Below are 23,190 nucleotides of genomic sequence, written 5' to 3' on the forward strand. Positions count from 1 at the left end.
GAGAACATATGATATTTGTCCCTTTGGGACTGGCTTATTTCACTCAGCATGATGTTTTCCAGATTTTTCTATTATGTTGCAAATGAACGGATTTCATTTATTTTTACTGCTGTATAGTATTCTATAGAATACATATTCCATAATTTTTTTATCCAGTCTTCTGTTGATGGGCATTTAGGTTCATTCCATGTCTTAGCTATTGTGAATTGAGCTGCAATAAACATTGAGGTGCAGACAGCTCTTTTATTTGCCAATTTAATTTCCTTTGGGTAAATTCCAAGGAGAAGGATGGCTGGGTCAGGTAGTAGGGCTATATTCAGGTTTCTGAGGAATCTCCAAACTGTCTTCCATAGTGGCTTTACCAGTTTGCATTCCTGAGCACCTAAAAGGAAACCTGTTGTAGTGAAATGGACACTATGAGAAACAATGACTGATCAGCCCTTGTCTTGACTGTCAAGGAACAATTTACTATTTTATTCCTTTTAGTATTTGTTCTACTTAATACCATTGGTTGAATTCTTTAATTAACACACAGTTATTCTTAGGCGTTTAAAATTAACTGAAAAGTGGTCCCTATTAAATATAAGAGTGGGAATAAGAGTGGGAGATGTACAGTTTGGCACGTGCTCCCTTGAACTTACCCCTAATGAAAGAGCTAGAAACATGCCAGGGGATTCCAATTAAATCCCATCAAGGTGGCATGTACCAATGCCATCTCACTAGTCCAAGTGATCAATTTCAGTTCACAGTTGATCACACTGATAGGTCTAAGAGTCAAAGAGATCACACAAACAGGACTAGTGTCTGCTAATACTAACTGATAGAATTAAAATGGAGAGATGATCCAACATGGGAAGTGGGATACACAGCAGACTCATAGAATGGCAGATGTCCTAAACAGCACTCTGGTCTCAGAATCAGCCATAAGGAATTTGGATCTGGCTAAAATGACCTTAATGAAAGATCTCTATGAGAGAGATCCCAACAGAAAGAACCGGCCATCAAAGAAGGAGGTACCTTTCTCTGAAGGGAGGAGAGAACTTCCACTTTGACTATGGCCTTGTCTAAATAAGATTGGAGTTTGTGAACTCAAGAGGCTTCCATAGCCTTGGCAGCTCATGGCAAGAGCCTCAGGTGGTTACTGATCTCATAAATAAGAGTGTCCTGGGGGGAAAAAAAAACCTAAATGAAAGATCTCCACGAGTGAGATCCCAGTGGAAAGAACGGGTCATCAAAGAAGGAGGTACCTTTCTCTGAAGGGAGGAGAGAAATTCCACTTTGACCATGGCCTTGTCTAAATATGATCAGAGTCGGTGAACTCAGGGGGCTTCCATAGCCTTGGCAGCTCATGACAAGAGCCTAGTGTGATTACTGAGGCCATAAACAAGAGTGTCAATTTGTTAAGTCAACAACAGGAGTCACTGTGCACTTACTCCTCATGTAGGATCTTTGTCCTTAGTGTGCTGTACGTTGAGATTTAATGCTATAACTGTCGCTCCCCCTCTTCGTGGAGGAACGACACTAGACCCTGCGCTGTTCTTTTGTCTGCTTGACCCTTCCCGGGTTTGCTGCTGGTTCTTCCCGGGTTGGCTGCCGTCCCTCCACCTCCGTGGAGGGGCGGCTCCCCCTGCCACTTTCCCCACTTCCGCGGGGGAGTGGCACACCGCCGGCCGGCTCTCTCAGGGGATGCTCAGATGTTATCCGGATGTTCCCCTTAGATGTTTCTGGTGCATGTTGTCTCTCTCCTCCTTTATAGTCCTCTTCCACCAATCCTAACTCTGCTACCCACACGCTGAGTACGCTGCTCTCCTCCAATCAGGAGCAGGATCAGCTCCTGCAGGTTATTGGTTGACTGGAGGCAGCTGTGTAAAAGTTGTTTACTCCTCTCCCAGCGCCATATTGTGGGAGAGCAGATGCATAGAAGAAGTCTTAATTCCAGTAACTTAGTCTAGTCCGAGTTGTTCCCCACAGTTCCCCCTTTCTTTTTATTCTTTGGCGTTGATACGCGCCTGTCTTTGGTGCCCCGCGGCACACACTCTGCTCTGCTTGCTAGAGTTGCCCACAGGTGCTTACAAGCCCTACCAATCAGGCAAACCGAATCAGGGTCCTCTCTTCGCCATGTTGTGAGGAGGTTTTTAGGCACTGATGCGTGCCTGTGTTCGGTGCCCTGCAGTGCATGCTCTGCTCGAGCTGCCTGCAAGTGCTTATCGCCTTAATCAGGCAGACCGAATCCGAGCCCTCTCATTGTCATATTGTGGGGAGACTTATTGGTGTTGATAACGTGCCTGTCTTCAGTGACCTGTGGCGCATAAGCTGCTAGCCGCCCACAGGTGCTCACCGCCTCCCTAATCAGGCAGACCGAATCCAAGCTCTCTCATTGCCATGTTGTGGGGAGCCCTTATTTTTCTCTATTTCTCTATCTCCGGGCATTCCTATTTCTATTTTACTTCTATCTGCCAGCATTCCTATTTCTCTCATTTTACTTCTATACTTCTGTTTCTCTTATCCCCGCGGATTCCCGGCGCCCGCCCCAAGGCAGCTTCTCTGCGCCACGCCCCGCGGTGGCTTCCCTGCTCTGCGTGGCTTCAGCCCGCGCTTCTCTCATCTGCGCAGCTTCCCAGCTTCACGCACGCTCCAAGGTCTCCGCGCCCTTCGAGCCCGCACCATGGCCTCCGCGCCAGCCCCGCACTTCCTATCTACTCACGCCCCGTGCACTCTCTCCGCTTGTGCCCCGCACATTTTCTCTGTGCTCGGCAGCTTCCGCGAATCACAGCCTAGCTCTCGTTTCCGCCATCGGTTGGTTTAGTTTTCAGTCTAAGTTCCCCGGGCTAACTTGACGAAATCCAACCTAGCTTACGTCTCCGCCTTTCGGTTTGGCTTCCCGTCTTTTGCTCCCCGGGCTAATCTGACAGATTCCAACCTAGCTTACGTCTCCGCCTCTGGTTTTAGTTTTTTGCCTTTTGCTCCCCGGGCTGAGTTGACGAATCCCAACCTAGCTTACATCTCCGCTTCGGCCTGCCCCCGCGGCTTCACTTTCCCTAACATATTTTTCTCTACCCGGTATGTTTCTTAACTTTTCTTCCAATAAGATTCCCCTCTCATTTCTCCTGGCTTCTCCCCACAGTCCGTATCCGAGTCTATGTTTCTTCCAGCTTTCACTTTTGCTTTCAATCCTAACTTCTTCCGGCACTTTTTTTGTCCGGCTTTTCCCTAGGCTCTGCTAGTCTCTCTCTCCAGTATTTTCCCACTTCTTCCCGCTTCTTCCCTCCTAGGTTTCCTATCCGAGTCAGAGCACCATTATGTCGCTCCCCCTCTTCGTGGAGGAACGACACTAGACCCTGCGCAGTTCTTTTGTCTGCTCGGCCCTTCCTGGGTTTGCTGCTGGTTTTTCCCTGGTTCGCTGCCGATCCTTCCACCTCTGTAGAAGGGTGGCTCCCCCTGCCACTTTCCCCACTTCCGCGGGGGAGCGGCACACCGCCGGCCGGCTGTCTCGGGGGCTGCTCAGATGTTATTCGGATGTTCCCCTTAGATGTTTCTGGTGCATGTTGTCTCTCTCCTCCTTTATAGTCCTCTTCCGCCAATCCCAACTCTGCTACCCACACGCCAAGTACGCTGCTCTCCTCCAATCAGGAGCAGGATCAGCTCCTGCAGGTTATTGGTTGACTGGAGGCAGCTGCGTAGAAGCTGTTTCCTCCTCTCCCAGCGCCATATTGTGGGAGAGCAGATGCATAGAATAAGTCTTAATTCCAGCAACTTAGTCTAGTCCGAGTTGCTCCCCACAATAACTAGTACTCAAACAGTATTTTTCACTTTATGTTTCTGTGTGGGAGCAAACTGTTGAAATCTTTACTTAATGTATGCTAAACTGATCTTCTGTATATAAAGAGAATCGAAAATGAATCTTGATGTGAATGGAAGGGGAAAGGGAGTGGATAAGGGGAGGGTTGCGGGTTGGAGGGACGTTATGGCGGGGAAGCCATTGTAATCCATATTCTGTACTTTGGAAATTTATATTCATCAAATAAAAGTTAAAGTAAATAAATAAATAAATAAGAGTGTCAATTGTTAAATCAACAACAGGAGTCATTGTACACCTACTCCACATGTAGGATCTCTGTCCTTCATGTGTTGTACTATGTGATTTAACAGTAAAACTAGCACTCAAACAGTACTTTATACTTTGTGTTTCTGTGTGGGTGCAAACTGTTGAAATCTTTACTTAGTATATGCTAAGTTGATCTTCTGTATATAAAGATAGTTGAAAATGAATCATGATGAAGAATGGGATGGAGAAGGAGTGGGAGATGGGATGTTTGCAGGTGCGAGGATGGTTATGGGGGGAAAAGTTGCTATAATCCAAAAGTTGTACTTTGGAAATTTGTATTTATTAAATAAAAGTTGGGAAAAAAAGTTCATGGAAAATGGAATTAAAACATAAAGCACATTTTCCATGAGTTTCCTGAAGACTCATCATGTAATTAGGATTCAAACCTTACAATAAATCTATTTAAAATTATTTGACTCTTGTTCTATGCTCATTAAGTTTAGGGAACCTAAGCTTTTTATAATAGACAATAACCGTGTTTACTTTGCTTCAGAATAAGACACTGCCTACCTTCTAAGATAATATCATACTATGTTTCTTACGCTACTTACTTGAAAATATACTGCTAAACCAAGTAATCAGTACATCTGTTATCCTAGAGAAATCCTAGTGAAAATTATCTATGAACAACTATTTGGTTTCTAAAGATAATTATATGCAGAAGATTTTATTTTCTTATCCTAGTTATTGCTAATGTCCAATTGATTAAAGCAGTACAGATGATAAATTTTCCTAATTATTGCACATGAAAATAAACATGCATAGGAAATGATTGTAAATGTTTGTCTTACTGACATAGATGATACTTCCCTCCAATTAGTTTATGTATCCATTGATGAATGTTGTTCATTTCAATAATTAGACAGGATTTAACATCAGTTCTGTTCCTTATTTTCTTACAATCACTGAGAGGTTTCTTTTCACCCACATAGACACACAAGTATAAAGTACTGTTTGAAGATTAGTTTTACCATTAATTCTCACAGTACAACACATTAAGGACAGAGGTCCTACATGGGGAACAAGTACACAGTGACTCTTGTTGTTGATTTAACAATTGACACTCTTATTTATGGCCTCAATGATTGCCTGAGGCTCTTGTCATGAGCTGCCAAGGCTATGGAAGCCTCTTGAGTCCCTTAACTCTGACATTTTTTAGACAGGGCCATAATAAAAGTAGAGATTCTCCCCTCCTTTCAGAGAAAGGTACCTCCTTCTTTGATGGCCACTTCTTTAAACCAGGATCTCACTCACAAAGATCTTTCATTTAGGTCATTTTTTTGCCACAGTGTCTTGGCTTTGCATGCCTGAATTTCTCCCATGGGCTTTTTAGCCAGTTCCAAATGCCTTAAGGGCTTATTTTGAGGCCAGAGTGCTGTTTAGGGCATTTGTCATTCTCTAAGTCTGCTGTGTGGCCTGTTTTCCATGTTGGGTCGTTCCATCCTTTTGAATTCTATCAGTTATTATTAGCAGACACTGGTCTTATTTATGTGATCCCTTTGACACTTAATCCTTTCTTTATAATCAGTGATGAACACAACTGACCACTTCAACTAGGAAGACAGCATTGGTACCTGCCAACTTAATAGGACTTGGAGTCCCATGGCAAGTTTTTAGCTTTACTCTTAGGAGTAAGTACGAGAAATGCATGCTGAATTGTACCTCTCCTCCCTCTCTTATTCCCAGTCTTTTTTTTTTTTTTTTTAACAGAGATCAATTATCAGTTGGATTTAAAAACCTAAGAATAATTCTATGTTAAGTAAAGAGTTCAATCAATGACATTAAGTAGAAAAAGAAAAAAACTAAAAAGAATAAAATAGTAAGCTGTTCCTCAACAGTCAGGACAAGGGCTGATAAAGTCATTGCTTCTCATAGTGTCAGTTTGATTTCTACAGCTTTCCTTTTAGGTGCTCAGTTCATTGTCACAGATCCGGGAGAACATAGGATATTCGTCCCTTTGGGACTGACTAATTTCACTCAGCATGATGTTTTCAAGATTTCTCTATTTAGTTGCAAATGAACGGATTTCATTTTTTTTTTTACTGCTGTAGAGTATTCCAAAGAGTATATATCCCATAATTTCTTTATCCAGTCTTCTGTTGAAGGGCTTTTAGGTTGATTCCATGTCTTAGCTATTGTGAATTGAATTGCAATAAACATTATGGTGTAGATAGCTCTTTTATTTGCCAATTTAATTTCCCTTGGGTAAATTCCAAGAAGAGGGATGGCTGGGTCATGTGGTAGGTCTATATTCAGATTTCTGAGGTATCTTCAAACTGTTTTCCATAGCGGCTTTACCAGTTTGCATTCCCATCAACAGTGGGTTAGTGTGCCTTTTCCCTACATCCTTGTTAGCATCTGTTGTTTGTTGATACTGTATGAAAGGCATTCTTACTGGGGTGAGGTGAAACCTCATTGTGGTTTTGATTTTCATTTCCCTGACTGCTGGTGATCCTGAACATTTTTTCACGTGTCTGTTGGTTATTTGGATTTCCTCTTTTGAAAAATGTCTGTTTAAGTCCTTGGCCCATCTCTTAAGTGTGTTTGTTTTGTTGTTGTGGAGTTTCTTGATCTCTTTGTAGATTCTGGTTATTAATCCTTTTTCAGTTGCATAATTTGCAAATAATTTCTCCCATTCTTTCAATTGCCTTTTCACTTTCCTGACTGTTTTTTTTTGCAGTACAGAAACGTCTCAATTTTATGTAATCCCAGTTGTTAATTTTGGCTTTGGCTGACTGTGCCTCTGGGGTCTTTTCCAAGAAGTCTTTGCCTATGCCAGTAGCTTTCAGTGTTTCTCCGATGTTCTCTATTAATTTGATGGTGTTGGGTCATAGATTTAGATCTTTAATCCATGTTGAGTGGATTTTTGTGTGAGGTGTAAGCTAGGGGTCTTGCTTCATACTTCTGCACGTGGAAATCCAGTTTTCCCAGCACAATTTATTATTTTTTTGTAGATATTGTGAATGGGATTGATCTTAGAAGTTCCTTCTCAGCCGTGGCATTGTCTTTGTACATAAAGGCTGTTGATTTTTGTGTATTGATTTTATATCCTGCTACTTTACCAATCTCTTAATGGAGCTCTTTTGATCTCCTAAATAAAGAATCATGTCATCTGCACATAGGGATAGTTTAATCTTTTCCTTCCCAATTTGTAACCCTTTGATTTCTTTTTCTTGCCTAAAGACTCTGGCTAAAACTTCCAGCGCTATATTGAATAAAGTGGTAAGAGTGGGCAACTCTTTCTGGTACCAGATCAGTGGGAATGCTTCCAACTTTTTCCCATTAAATACAATGCTGAATGTGGATTTGTTATACATTTCCTTGATTGTGTTGAGGAATGTTCCTTCTATACCCAGTTTGCTTATAGTTTTCATCATGAAAGGGTATTGTATTTTATCGAATGTTTTCTCTGTGTCTATTGAGATAATATCGTTTTTCTTCTGCAGTTTGTTAATGTGGTGTATCACATTGATTGATTTTCAAACGCTGAACCATCCCTGCATACCAGGGATAAATCCCACTTGGTCTGGGTGGATGATGTTTCTGATGTGTCGTTGAATTCTATTGGCTGCAGTTTTTTTGAGGTTTTTTCTTCTATGTTCATCAGGGAAATTGGTCTGTAATCCTCTTTCTCTGTCGCATCTTTTTCAGGTTTAGGAGTTAAGGTGATGCTGGCTTTATAGAAAGAATTTGGGAGGATTCCCTCTCTTTCAATTGTATTGAATAATTTGAGAAGAATTGGAGTGAGTGTTTTAAATGTCTGGTAGAATTCAGCAGTGAATCCATCTGGTCCTGCGCTTTTCTTTGTTGGTAGGGTCTTTGTTTCGGATTCAATTTCTGTTTGGTTAAGGATCTGTTTAGGATTTCTTTGTCTTCATTGTTCAATTTAGGTAGGTTGTATATGTCCAGGAATCTGTCCATTTCTGCTAGATTTCCCAGTTTGTTTGCTTATAACTCTGTAGTAATTTCTGATGACTGTTTTTATTTCTGAACTATCTGTTGTTACATTCCCTTTTCATCTCTAATTTTATTGATTTGGTTCTTCTCTCTCCTTTTTTTGGTTAGTTGGGCCAATGGTGTGTCAATTTTGTTTATTTTTTCAATAAAGCAACTCTTTATTTTGCTGATCTTTTGTATTGTTTTTTTTATTCAATTTTGTTGATTCCTTCTCTAATTTTAATTATTTCTCTTCTCCTACTAGTTTGGGTTTGGTTTGCTGTTGTTTTCTAGATCCTTGAGATGCATTGATATCTCATTTATTTGGTGCCTTTCCAATTTCTTGAGGTAGGCACCTATTGGTATAAACTTAACTCTTAACACTGCCTTTATTGTATCCCATAAGTTTTATATGTTGTGTTGTCATCTTCATTTGCTTCTAGAAAATTTTTGATTTCTCTTTGGGTTTCTTCTATGACCCACTGTTCATTCAGGAGCATGTTGTTCAGTCTCCATGTGTTTGCATATGCTCTGGAGATCCCTGAGTTTTTGATTTCCTGCTTCATTCCATTGTGGTCTTAGAAGATGCATGGTATGATTTTGATTTTTTTGAATTTGCTGAGACTTGCTTTATGGCCTAGTATGTGGTCAATTCTAGAGAAAGTTCCATGCATTGCTGAAAATGTGTATTCTGTAACTGTAGGATGAAAAGTTCTGTAAATATCTGTTAGATCCATTTGGTCTATAGTGTTGATTAAATCTGCTGTTTTCTTGTTGATTTTCTGTCTGTTTGATCTGTCCATTACTGAAAGTGGAGTATTGAAGTCCTCCAATACTATTGTATTGGAGTCTAAGTCTCCCTTTAAATTTCTTAATCTTTCTTTTAAATAGCTAGCTGTCATAATTAGGCGCAGATAAGTTTTTAATAGTTACATCTTCCTGTTGAATTGATCCCTTAATCATTATATAGTTTTCCTTTTTGTCTCTTAACAGTTTTTGTGTTAAAGACTATTTTGTCTGATATTAAGATGGCTACACCAGCTCTTTTTTGGTTTCTGTTGACCTGGAATATCTTTTTCCAACCTTTCACTTTCAGTCTGTGTGCATCTTTGTTGGAAAGATGTGTTTCTTGTAGGCAGCAAATATAGATGGGTTTTGTTTTTTAATTCATTCAGCCAGTCTGTACCTTTTAACTGGGGAGTGGAGACCATTTACATTTAATGTGACTATTGATAAGTAGTGACTTTGCCCTGCCATTTTTCCAAAGATATTCCTAATTTATTCTTTGAACTTACTTTGATCTTTTACTAAGAGATTTTCTTCCTTTACCTTGTTTTGTACTGATGACCATGTTTCTGTTTCTGTGTGTAACACATCCTTAAGCATCTTTTGCTTTATCCATTTTAGTATTTTATTTTGTTCTAGTACCATTGGTTGAACTCTGTAATTAACACACAATTATTCTTAGGTGTTTAAATTTTAACTGAAAAGTGATCCCTGTTAGGAATTTGGAAAACATTATGTTGAGTGAAATAAGCCAATCCCAAAGGGACAAATACCACTTGTTCTCCTTGATAGGTGACAACTAACTGAGCACCAAAAAGGAAACCTGTTAAAGTGAAATGAACACTATGAGAAACGGTGACTTGATCAGCCCTCACCCTGACTGTTGATGAGCAACTTAATATGTTATCCCTCTTAGTATTTTTGTTTGTTTGTTCACAATTGATCATAATGATAGGACTAAGAACCAGTGGGATCACAGAAACAAGAATAGTGTCTGCAAATACTAGCTGATAGAATAAAAAAGGGAGAGAATGATCCAACATGGGAAGTGAGATACACAGCAGACCCATAGAATGGCAGATGTCCTAAACAGCACTCTGGCCTCAGAATCAGCCCTAAAGGCATGCGGATCCAGCTGAAAAGCCCATGAGAGTATTTCAGGAATGGAAAGCCAAGACACTCTGGGGAAAAAAAAAACAAACCTAAATGAAAGATCTCCGCGAGTGTGATCCCAGTGGAAAGAACAGGTCATCAAAGAAGGAGGTACCTTTCTCTGAAGGGAGGACATGTACTCTATCGAATACTATACAGCAGTCAAAAACAATGAAACCCGGTCATTTGCTAATATTTATATTAATTGGTATATGTTGTTTTGTAAACACTTTTAGGTTATTCATACTAATTCTAATTAAAACCACTAAGACAGGTATTTGAAATATATGTTTGATTTCCAAATGTGCTTATCAGGGAATGCAATAATTTGCTTTACTGTTATACACAAAACATTATAAAGAAGAATCAGAGATTTACAAGATGAGGTCATCCATCTCTGAACCACTAATTTACTGTGTAATTAAAAGTTAAGAAACTGTCAACTAGGAAACATGCTATGGAAAATCTTAATACAATTTTCTCAGAAAAGCTTGATGGAACAGAGCAAAGTAATTTTTTTTAAGTTAATGTCTTCCTGATTGTGGGTGTTATCTTTTCCTATGTACTATGTCTATTAAAAGTCACTTCTTCTAACAGGACAGACCACTTGTATGCCTTCTTCATTCAGTGGAGTCCAGAAATATATACAGAGGATACTGGTGAATATTCCCGAGAACCTGGATTCATAGTAGTTAAAAAGATTGAAGAGTCTGAAACAAATGAGGATTCTGCTAATGAAGCAGCAGCCAGAGAATGGGAGGTAAGGGGGGAAATGTGAAGATTTCAGTAATTTTTTGCTTCTTTATGAATGTATAGATTTATACTAGCACAAAGTTAAAGTGGTCTTTGCACAAAAGAGTGCTCTTTTTTAAAGGTTCTGGTTCATTGTGTGTTTATTGAATGAATCTAAGTAGTAACTTTGGTTTAATAGTATTTCTCATTCTGGTTTTGTTTCAAAATACTAGAAAAGCAACCTGTGAGAAATAAAATGACTTTTTGAGCGGATTTTAGGATATTTAGTTTAGGAAAGAGTTACATTAGGACAAAGAAGGAAATAATTTTAATTGTAATATATTAATTTTCATGAAACATTTATTTCAGATCTGATTTATATTCCTTTCACTCCTATATGGATTTAATATTGTAGTTATTCAAAATAACCCAGCAAATTAGAACAAATAATTCTAGACTTAGTCATTATTTTGACTTGAATTCAGCAATGATGGTGCTAAAGAAATAAGCTGGTGAAAATTTTACAAAGTTGTAAGAATTTTGTGTTCTCAAATTTACTAAACTTGATTAAGTGGCCCAATTAATACTAACAGACTTTGTAACCGCTCTTAGATCCACCTCACAGGTTTATATTACATTTTATATGCTTTGTCTTGTAGAGTTGGTAGGGTGACAGTATCTGTTGTGGTTGTTTTCTGGGTTAATCTTTTCTTGATGCATTATAAAATATAGAGCAGATGCTAAAATGTGATAAATGGAGTCCAATTTTGTTATCCTTTGGTGTTAATGTTTGTGGTATTTATGTAATATGAGTATATTGTTTCTGCCCTTACATGTATAATGATTGAAAGTATACATGGAGTGTCTTTTGTTTAAAATGTGTACCTTAGTTTGAATGTGTCTAGCTTTCTTTTTGTGTAGTACATAACAGCATCATTTTCTGTTTCATATCTAGTATAATGGAGGGGGAAAAGTAATGTACACTGAGCATTCATTTTGTTTCTCTTAATACTACAGCTAATTATTAATCTTCATACCACTTTTATTCATAATAACCTGAATGCCTAGCAGGAAGAGAGAAATTGTATAACTTTCATAAAATTTTAAGTAAATATAACAATAAAAAGATAGACCTACTGGTATAGCATGTATGAATCTCATAGGTAATTTATGAATGAAAGAAATCAGACATAAAATATTACATGTACTTTTATATAATTTCATTTACCTGAAGTTCAAAAGGCAAATCTAGTCAGAAAAACTGTTAAATTAAACTATTAACCTTACAGAGAGGGAGGGGTTGTAAGGGAAAGGAGGAACTTTGTAGAGTCCTGGAGATGTGCTTGCTATTTCTTAATCTGTGTGATTACATGGGTTAAAAAAAAATTGCCCTGACCTTTGTTTTTAAGATTAGCTTCAGGAGGCATTTAAAATTGCCTAGGTGAGCAAAAATGCCACAACACTTTAAGGAAAAGTGGAAGGGAAGCAAATAAAGTTAGAAAAAAATGTTTTAACTTATCTAATGCATTGAGATTTAGTGCCAGGTAGTAGCAATGAAGTTTCTCATTTGGGTGGCAAAGTGCAAGACAGTAGTTTCAGTCAAGAAAAGGGAATTGAGGGCTTTCTTCCCATCGGGGTTGGATCACTTTAGAAATAATAGATTATTGGATCGGCACAGCTCTGGCCATTGGGACCAATTGGGGAGTGAACCAGCGGTTGTAAGACCTCTTTCTCTCTCTCTGCCTCTCCTGTCTCTGTGTAACTCTGACTTTCAAATAAATAAATAAAATAATCTTTAAAAAAAAAAAAAAGAAATAATAGATTATTGACTATTTTGATTCAAAACAACTAAGCTTATAATTTTTTAAGATTTTTTTTTATTTATTTGAAAGACAGAATTACAAGGGCTGAGGGGAGCAGGAGGAGACGGGAGAGAGGTTTTTTACCTGCTGGTTTACTCCCCAAATGGCCTCAATGGCCAGTGCTGGGCCTGGCACAAGCCAGGAACTTCTTTTGGATCTGCCACATGTGTGCAGGGGCCCAAGCACATGGGACATCTTTATCTGCTTTCTCAGGTATGTTAGTAAGGAGCTGGATTGGAAGTGGAGCAGCTGGCTCATGAACTGGCACTCATATGGGATGCCAGCATTGCAGGCAGGAGCTTTACAAGTTATGCTACAAGGCAGGCCCCAGCTTAAATTTTCTAAAGAAAAAAAAAAAAGGTGTCCCCTTGCCTGCTTTTTTGGCCAGAAAAAGGTCAAATAAAAAGAAAATGAAAGAGGACAATATTTAATTTTGGAAATGTTTTGCCACATTGTTTAGAAACTATTCTGCATTGTCCAATTTGTTAGCTACTAGCTGGGTACTTGAAATGTGGTTAATGTAATTAAGAACCTGAATTCTTACAATTTTGATAAATTTAAATTTAAGAACTGATATGTGATTCTGTTATTGGATAGTTTTTAAATATATTCAGAACAACTTGAATAAATGATCTACCTTTTCAGCTGTGGGCTTTATGAAATCTAAATAGGATCTGAATAAATCTAAACCTAAAGAAAATCAGTTATTTCCAATGAAAATTTAGTGTCTGAACTTGATAGAGTAGTATAATATACTCTACTACATACAGATACAGTTCTTACAGTTACAGTTGTATATAAAATTACTATTACAGTTACTATCGAGCATTTAAAAGATGGCCAGTCTGAATTGAGAGATGTTATAAAAATATACACTGAATTTTGATGATCTAAAATTGAAAGAAGAATGTCAAGTGTCTTTTAAAATATTAATGTTAAAATGATTTGATTGATAGGTTAAATAAAATATATTAAAATTTTTTCACTACTTTTTAATGTGGCTGTTAGAAATTTACAGTCAAATATGTATTCTTTATCTTTTCTGCAGTGTGGATCTAGTGCCTAAGGGAGTAGTACTTAAAAATGTGAAGTGATGTTTTTTCATTTTCTATGTAGGGGTGGGATGAAATTATTCTGGCTACCAACTTGGGCACCAGTCTATTTTTACTTGGCTTCAGAGATGACTGTTAGGCAGAAATACCATTAAAAGCGATCAGTTCAAAGATTTTGGTACAAAAATTTTTCAAGTCCCTGAGTTGTTTTGGTCATAATACGTTTTTTTTTTTTTTCATGAGCTTTTTGGTGATGCTTTGTGTTTATGCTGTCCTTTAATCTTATTTCAAGATTATTTTCCATAGTACTTCAACTGTTCAAATTTATGAACTTTTACTCCTGTATTATTATCATTGTTAGTCTAAACTGTGTCAAAAACACTCATTAACTATGACACCACAAATTACTAAAATGAAAAATTATATAATATTTAATAGAGCTTAGTTCAAAACTTTGCAAATGGAAAGTTAGTCCCATTGAAGATAATTAGAAAAGGCTGTAATTTTTTTTAAAGATTTTATTTACTTATTTGAGAGGTAGAGTTACAGAGAGTGAGATAGAGACGGAGAGAAAGGTCTCCCATCCCCTGCTTCACTCCCCAAATGGCCGCAAAGGCCAGAGCTGAGTCCATCTGAAGCCAGGAGCCAGGAGCATCTTCCGGGTCTCCTACGTGGGTGCAGGGGCCCAAGCGCTTGGTCAGTCTTTCACTGGTTTTTCAGGCCATCACAAGAGAGCAGTTTGGAAAGGAGCAGCTGGGACACAAACCAGCACTCATATGGGATACGAAGGGTTAACCTACTGTGCCACAGCACTGGCCCCAAAGGCTGGAAATTAAGAATTAGATATAATGTGGAAAGCAAAGAAGAGCAATATTACAGATTTATACAATGGATTCCAGGGAAAAGGGAAGCCTGAAGAAACCAATATTTACTCAGAAAAACAAAATATAGTGAAATTTTAAGGTGGTTATGAGTAAGATCCCCAGTGGCATAGTCTAAAGTATTTAAAAACCCAAATTATCTTTCAAGTCTGTTTTGGGGCTCATTTAAAACTGTATTTAGCTTCATAATTTATATGTTACAATATAAAATAAAATCTAAAATTTCTTATCATGTAGTAAAAATGATGCTACAGTAAAATGAGTAAATTTTACCCTGTCAGCAGGCCCCATGATACATTATTGTATCTCTGGGTTATCTCCTCATCCATCCCAACTACCAGCTTTAGTGATTCAGTGGTCTATACTAGAATCTTGTCATTGTCTTAGATTTCAAAGTGTCACATGTGTTTTGTATGCCAGTCTTGGCTACTTGACTGCAAAGGCCTCAGTATTGGAAATTTTTAAGCTAAAATAATTTGCCTCTTATCTTTTGTGTGGGCTTTTCACTCCTTTTGATGTAAGAGCTGGGCGAATAAGTTTTCCCAAAATTTTTCATCTCTAAAGCTAATTTTATACCGCATGTAATTCAGTGTCTCTCTATTCCATACCTAATAATGAAAACATTCATAAGATGATAAATAAAAACATTTAAGAAACTAGCTTTAATAAATCAGTTTCAATTGATGTGGTAGTTTATCTCCCAAGCCTATGTTTTTTGATTAAAAAATGTGTTAAGGTTAAATGTCAGTAAGTGATAATACATTTAGTCTTTTATTTTAAAATGATTGATATTATAGTTTACCCCATACAAACTTGTTCTTTTTTTTAAAAAAAAAAAAAGTGTTGATTTAAAGAGAGAAAATGGTATGTATTCCATATAGTTATATTTCCAAGAAAACAACCACACTGCCCTCACTCTCCTGCTCTCCCCGAGTCTCCCTCTCTCCTTACCTCTACTCTCTTCATCAGTTTTTGCAAGGACATCATTTTAATCTACTCTGCATTCACAGGCTTAATTCAACATTAATCATATATTTAACAAGTAAAAAGTAGGGAGACCACAGTTATATAAGAGTATAAACATGAGCTGAAAATGACAGTCATTTGCCAAATTGACTTTTTCATTCCTGTACATTTTTTGTATTCTATATTAGCTGCTACATATCAGAGAAAGTATAATGATTTTGTCTTTCTGAGATGGAATTATTTCACTAAGCATAATGGTTTCCAGTTACATACTTATTTTACAAAAGACGGGATTTAATTCTTTTTTATAGCTGAGTAGCATTCCATAATGTATATATGCCACAGTTTATTTATCTAGTCATCAGCTGATGGACATCTGGGCTGATTCCGTATCTTAGATATTGTAAATTGAGTTGCAGTAAACATGGGGTAATGTATGTGCAGTTAACATAGCCTAATGGATCTGGCTAAAACTTAGAAAACTATATTGAATAACAGTGGTGAAAATGGACATCCTTGTCTAGTTCTGGATCTTAGTGGAAATGCTTCCAACTTTTCCCCATTCAATATGATTGCTAACTGTGGCTTTGTCATATATTGCATTGATTGCTTTGAGGAATGTTCTTTCTATTCCTAGTTTCCTTAAGGATTATATCATGGAAGGATGTTATATTTTATCAGATTCTTTCTCTGTAATGCTTAAGATAATCATATGGTATTTATTCTTCAGTTTGTTAATGTGTTCATTTGCATATGTTGAGCTATCTCTGCATACAAAGGATAAATCCCATTTGATCTGGGTGACTGATTTTCTGGTCTGTTGTTGGTTTCGATTAACTAGGATTTTGTTGAGGATTTTTGCTTCTATGTTCATCAGTGATATTGATCTGTAGTTCTTTTATTTGCAGAATCTTTCTCTGGTTTTGGAATTAAGGTGATGCAGGCTTCACAGAAGGAATTTGGGAGGATTCCCTCCCTTTCTATTGTTTTGAGTCATTTAAGAAGAATTGGAATTAGTTTTTTAAAAGTCTGGTAGAATTCAGCAGCGAAGCCATCCAATCCTGGGCTTTTCTTTGTTGGGAGAGTCTTTATTACTGAATCAATCTCCATCTTGGTTATTAGTCTGTTTATGTGTTCTATTTCTTCATGACTCCATTTTGGTAGATGGTATGTGTCCAAGAATATCCATTTCTTCTAGGTTTTCCGATTTGATGGGATATTGATGTTTGTAGTAATTCCTGATTTTTTTTTATTTCTATGTTCTGCATTGTTACATATCTTTTGTCATCTTTGATTTTACTTTTTAAAAATTTTTTTAAAGATTTTACTTATTTGAGAGGTAGAGTTACAGACAGAGAGAGGCAGAGACAGAAAGGTCTTCCATCTGCTGATTCACTCCCCAAATGGCCGCAATGGCTGGCGCGGAGCTGATCTGAGGCCAAGAGCCAGGAGCTTCCTCTGGGTCTATTAGGAGTTCTATATGCTTCCTGTACTCGGATTTCTTTCTTTCTTCCTTTCTTCCTTTCTTCCTTTCTTCCTTTCTTCCTTTCTTCCTTCCCTCCCTCCCTCCCTCCTTCCTTCCTTCCTTCCCTCCTTCCCTCCCTCCCTCCCTCCTTCCTTCCCTCTCTCCCTTCTTCCCTCCCTCCTTCCTTTCTTTCTTGACAGGCAGAGTGGACAGTGAGAGAGAGATTTGCCATTGGTTCACCCTCCAGTGGCCGCCGTGGCCGGCGCACTGTGGCCAGTGCACCACACTGATCCGATGGCAGGAGCCAGGTACTTATCCGGTCTCCCATGGGGTGCAGGGCCCAAGCACTTGGGCCATCCTCCACTGCCCTCCCTGGCCACAGCAGAGAGCTGGCCTGGAAGAGGGGCAACCGGGACAGAATCCGGTGCCCCGACCAGGACTAGAACCCGGTGTGCTGGTGCCGCAAGGCAGAGGATTAGCCTAGTGAGCCGCAACGCCGGCCGGATATCCCTTTCTTTATAAAAATTTGGGAACTGTTCTGTTATTATTTTGTTGAAAAGCCCTTCTCTCTTTACACACACCTTCAAAAACTCCTAAGACGTGTATGTTTGGTCGTTTGGTAGCATACCATAGATCTTGAACACTCTTTTGAGTTTTTCTAAATTTTTTTTTTGGTCTTCCTCTGGCTTAGATTGTTTTAAAAGTAATTTTTTCTGTTTCTAATTTTAATTTCTAGTGTGCACCATTATAGTTATATAAATCTAAAATATTTAACCTGATCTTAGCATTTTAGGGCATAAAATATATTGTCATTATTGGATTTGGTTTTTTGCTACTGTATGGTGTTTCTTTTTATGGAGTTAGTTCTGTTTTCATAGCTGTCAGTACTGCTGCAGCTTCTAAGAAGCACCATATAAAAAGGGTTTTCATTGTTTGGTTAATATCTGATTTCTCCATTAGTGAGTCTTCTGGTATTCTCTCTATTTAACACATATTTTTATCTTATTTTAAATTATTTATTTAATTTGACAGGCAGGGAGACCTACATACAGAGAGATAAACAGAGATCTTCCATCCTCTGGTTCACTCCCAAAATTTCTTCAGTGGCCTTGGCTAGGCTGGGTGGGGTTGGGCTGAGAGTGGGGATCAGGAACTCAGTCTGGGTCTTCCACAGGGTAACATGGACACATAGTCTTCAGCCATTACATGTCACCTCCCAGATTATACATTAGCAGGAAGCTTTAATTGGAAATGTAAGCCATTCCTCATTTCCAGTCACTCCAGTATGGGATGTGAACATCCATGTGGCATCTTTTTTTTTTTTTTTTTTTAAGAAAGCTTTTATTTAATGAATACAAATTTCATAGGTATAGCTTTAGGAATCTAGTGGTTCTTCCCCTATACCCACCCTCCTATCCCCACTCCCATCCCACCTCTTGCTCCCTCTCCCATCCCATCCCATTCTTCATTAAGATTTGTTTTAATTAACTTCATATACAGAAAACCAACTCTAAGTAAAAAGTTCCACAGTTTGTATCCACATAGACAAAGTATAAAATACTGTATGAAAACAAGTTTTACAGTTAATTTTCATAGTACAACTCATTAAGGACCGAGGTTCTACATGGTGAATAAGTGCACAGTGACTTCTGTTGTTGATTTAACAATTGATACACTTATTTGTGACATCCAAGACTCTTGACATGCATGAGCTGCCAAGGCTATGGAAGCTTTTTGAGTCAACAGACTCTGTCAGTATTTAGACAGGGTCATAAGCGAAGTGAAAGTTCTCTTCTCCCTTCAGAGAAAAGTACATCCTTCTTTGATGGGCCCTTCTTTCCCCTGGGGTCTTGCTCACAGAGATCCTTCATGTAGATCATTTTTTGCCACCCATGTGGCATCTCTAACCACTCCTCCAAAAACTTACTCCTCATTTTGTTTCTATTATTATTAAAGCACAAGTAATACCAAAATTATCTCTTCTAAGCATAACCAGTGAAATGCATGTGGAATTGATTGCTCAATAATGAAGGAACTGTTTAAAGTAGCAACACACATACCACATTTTTTCAGATAAAAGCAGTTTTTTAAAAATATATTTGATACTGGTTGAGTAATTAAATAACTCAAGAAGAAATTTAGTAATTCTGAAAAAGGTAAAAATCAGAAGGATTAGAAACTTAATTAGAATTTATAGGTTGATATAAGCTATCTTATGTAATATTTCTGTATTACATATCTGTGTAATTATAAATATATGTTGTAGACTATTCATATGTTTTCTCTGACAGCATTTGACACCCAGGAGTTATGCCTAATATGGTCTGACTATTGATATTATCAAAAATTACCTGAGGAAAGTTCTTTGCTTTTTAAAGACTTATTTGTTTATTTGAAAGGCAGAGTTAAAGAGAGTGAGAAGGAGAGCAAGAGAGAGACAGAGAGGAAGAAAGAGCACGAGCATTCATTCCTCTGTTTCACTTCTCAAATGGCTGTAACACCTGGGGTTGGGCCATGCTGTAGCCAGGAGCCTGGAACTACATCCAGGTCTCCTATGTGGGGGCAGGGGCGCAAGCTTTGAGGCCATCTTCACTGCTTTGCCAGATGCATTGGCAGGGAGTGAATTGGAAGAGGAGCTGCAGGAACTCTAAGCAGTGGTTCGTAGGGGATGCTGCTGGTGTTACAGGTGGTGATTTAACCCACTGAGCCACAACATGAGCCCCAAGGAAAGGTTTGACTAGGTGCTTTGCTTTTTCTCTGTTAACAATATTTGCCTCAATCACTAGCCAAAAGTTACTAACTATACAATTTTCATTGAAAATCCAAAATATAATTTAATATAGATTGTGAGAAGAGAAAGAATAGGCTGAAGACAGACTAATTTATGATTTCACATATTAAAACTCTAAAATATTACTGTAAATATTTGATAAGGAAGATTTTATGTTACACTTTCAAGTAGAGAAGTCCCAATATAATATAAGCTAATCTAGTAGTTTTCCCAATAAATTAAGTAGTGGGGGAGAGATGGTTAAATTGACTACATGATTATTAGGGCTGTTTATATTCAACTAGTAAACTGATAGTATTTTAAAAGTGCTTCATCTTATATTCTGTTGTACACTAATAACAAATTGACATCTGTTTCAATATCAGAGATATTTACACAAATTTAAATGATTTAGCAATATGAATTCTAAATAACAAAGGGCAGATGGTTAAGCCTAATGGTTAAGGCTCTGGCTGAGAACCTATACCCCACATGAAGTACCTTGGTTTGACTCACTGCTGTAGTTCTTCACTAAAACTTTCTGCTAATGCCGACCCTGGGAGGCAACCAGTGATAGTGACTGAGTTACTGTAATGCACTAGGAGACTGGGTTGCGATCTTTGCTCCCAGCTTCCTTCCTATGGCCCGGCCCCAGCCAATGAGGGCATTTGGTAAGTGAACCAGCTAGTGGGAACTCTTTCTGTTCACTTGTCTCTTTCTGTTTCTGTGTCTCTTAACTAATTTTTTTAAATAATAATAAATAAATATTACCTTAAGAAAGACTTACTGTACTCATTTTGTTTGGCAGATACTGTTTTATGATTAGGCAGGGTTTGGCTTCTAGAATCAGAAAACTATACTCAATAGTTTTAAACTGTTTGTTCTTCAGATATGATCCTCAGATCATCATCAGTAGCAGCATTTGGGAATTTTGTAGAAATGCAAATTCTTAGGCCACATTCCAATCTGCTTAATTAGGAATTAACATTGTAATTTAGCAAACACTCCAGGTGATGTCTGATACAAGCTAAAATTTGTGTATCATTGGTTTAGCTCTGTAAGGACCCATTCTGTCTAGATTTGGAACCAACCACCTCAGACACACATGGTTGGAATGATAACTGAGCAAAATCAAAGCTGCATTAGAAAGTAGGGACAAGGATGGCTGCTGAGTAGGAAATCAACACAGTAAGCTATGCTATGCTTGATGTTTTTGTTTTGTTTTTAGTATTTAATTGAAACCTCATTTTGGAGCGCAATATTTTTAGATTTATTTATCTATTTATTCAAAAGGCAAAGTAACAGAGAGAGACAGAGATAGAGTCTCCAAAATCCTGCAAAAGCCATGGCTGAGCCAGGCTGGGTCCAGGAGCCAGGAACTCTGTCTAGGTCCTCCACATGGTTGGCAGGGACTTGAGTATTTTGGCCATTGTCTGCTGCTTTCCTAGGCTCATTAGTAGCAAACTATGTTAGGGGGTGCCAGCGTTGCAAGTGGTGGCTTAACCCACTGTGCCATTATGCTGACCTCCCCTCCCTGTTACACACACACACACACACATGTATTATTTTTCTTTTTAGAATATAAGGCTGGAAGTTATGACAAGGTTTCAAAATAATGACTTCCTCCTCCTGACCCCCTAAATAATTATAGATGGTCACATAGGGTGAGTTCATGATGAGGTGGTAGGGCGTAGACCACAGTGTGCCATATATATAAGGAGAATGTAAAATCTGTGTGGAGATGATGATAATGTACCTATGAAACTCTGGAAGAGGGAGCTTAGGTAATTCCAGAGGGGATGACTGGAGGCAACAGGAAGGAAGGGATAGCTGGTGTGTAGGGGATGGAGTGTGTCTAATGTGGCATGTGCTGTTCCTGTCCAGGCATGGGTTAGGATGTGGAAAAAGAAGATATGAGGATATGGGTGAGATACAGTGTTGTGTTTAAAAAGCTCTGTGTGTGTGTGTGTGTGTGTATAAGAGATGCCATTGTGTATGCACATAGTAAGGTATAAGGGAAGAAACTGGTTTACCCTAAAATGAAATTATTCAGAGATACAATTATGGTATTGGTATTCTAGTTAAAATGGAGCTTTAGATAACCTCAGCTTATGTATAGTTCCTTTCTCATGTTTAAAAATATTAATTTCCTTGGTTGTATTAATCATAACCACTAATTAATAAAGTATACATAGGGCATAGTGAATATAAGAATCTCAAGAAATACAATGTTGGAAAATGAAGTTTGCATTGGGGCATATTATAGGCAAAGAAATTTTCTAGTCAGTTTGAATATTTGTCTAGAATCTGTTTTTAGTAGATTAGCTTTATTTTTACGTAGTCATTCTATAAAATTTGACAGCAAGGAGCCTAAAACTATATGTTACTACTTAAAAATGTTAACAGAAAAGATAAAATTTTACAGGATTTTTTGCTGAAAATAACAGAATTTTAAAACTATATGAGCAAACAAAAGTGTTGAAATCATTTATGTACTTCTAAAGGGACTCTGGAAATTGTTCTTATGTTTTTTGTGACTGAGTTACTTTTTGTATATTTCTTAATATACTGGTGTTTGGAAATACATGCTCTGTGTCTTTAAACTTTTGAGCCCTTTCTTTGCACATTTGGGTACAGTGCAACCAAACTTAAGCCTGGGAAACCCTCTCTTCCCTCCCCAGTTTCACAGTCTCCACTCAGGACTATTTTTTGCAGTGAATACCACTTGTGATTAGCTCCCTGTCTTGTCAATCAAATCTTTGTCTCTAGCAAACTGTTTTGTCACTGTAGTAGGGCTCTGGTGCTGGAAATTTATCTTTGACAGAGGAAGAATGCTTTTGAAAACAGTTCTTACGTGATTCGATGTAACTTAATTTGTTCTCGAAAGGAAATGTCTCGTCTCTGGTATGGAAAAAAAGGCAGAAGACATCAACCAATTAATCACAAATATACTCTGGTAAATCTTAGTCAATTTCTGTATATACTAGTCATTATATGGTGACATTATATAAAATTGTGCAATTTCTGAAAGTTTAAGCATTGAGAGTATTTGTAGAGTACATAATTGTATGATTGTAGAAATTGCCTTTTAGGTTATTTTTGTTAGTTTTAAGTAATAAAAAAAGAAATTATTTTGTTTTTTGAAAGTGTTTTGTTTTACTATTCTAGACCAACAGGAAGGTACAAAATCTTAATTTCTGCCTTTATGCTTTTTACTTAAGCTTAACTTTATAGGAAAATACTCAGAATTTTTCCATGCTTAAAAATAAATTTAGTAGAACAGACTAAATTAATTTTTATTGACTAGATCCCGAACTTGATACTTTTATAGTATTATTTATTTAAGGGCATAATTTTAGCCATTCTTGAAAAGCTGTTTAAAAAGTTTCAAGCAGTGCTACCTAATACAAAACTTAGATATTCTAGTAAAGGAAAATTTCAGTCAACTGTACTATTTTAAGAATTCTAGTTATTTTTCAGAGT

General features: G+C 37.6%; 1 protein-coding gene across 13 annotated transcripts in view; it reads left to right on the forward strand.

The window, feature by feature from the left end:
• Positions 1 to 23,190, forward strand: part of OXR1 (oxidation resistance 1) — an 825,596-nt gene that overhangs the window by 759,759 nt on the left and 42,647 nt on the right. For 11 of the 13 annotated variants that reach the window (XM_070075402.1, XM_008255816.4, XM_008255818.4 and 8 more), the window contains one exon: positions 10,577 to 10,739. In XM_070075402.1, the coding sequence (XP_069931503.1) occupies positions 10,577 to 10,739 (163 nt within the window). Of the gene's footprint in view, positions 1 to 10,576; positions 10,740 to 17,313; positions 22,664 to 23,190 lie in introns of those variants that run through there. The other 2 variants (XM_008255824.4, XM_008255825.4) reach the window with 1 other exon arrangement.

Source organism: Oryctolagus cuniculus, chromosome 6 (genome assembly GCF_964237555.1).
Source record: "Oryctolagus cuniculus chromosome 6, mOryCun1.1, whole genome shotgun sequence".
Taxonomy (NCBI): Eukaryota; Metazoa; Chordata; class Mammalia; order Lagomorpha; family Leporidae; genus Oryctolagus; species Oryctolagus cuniculus.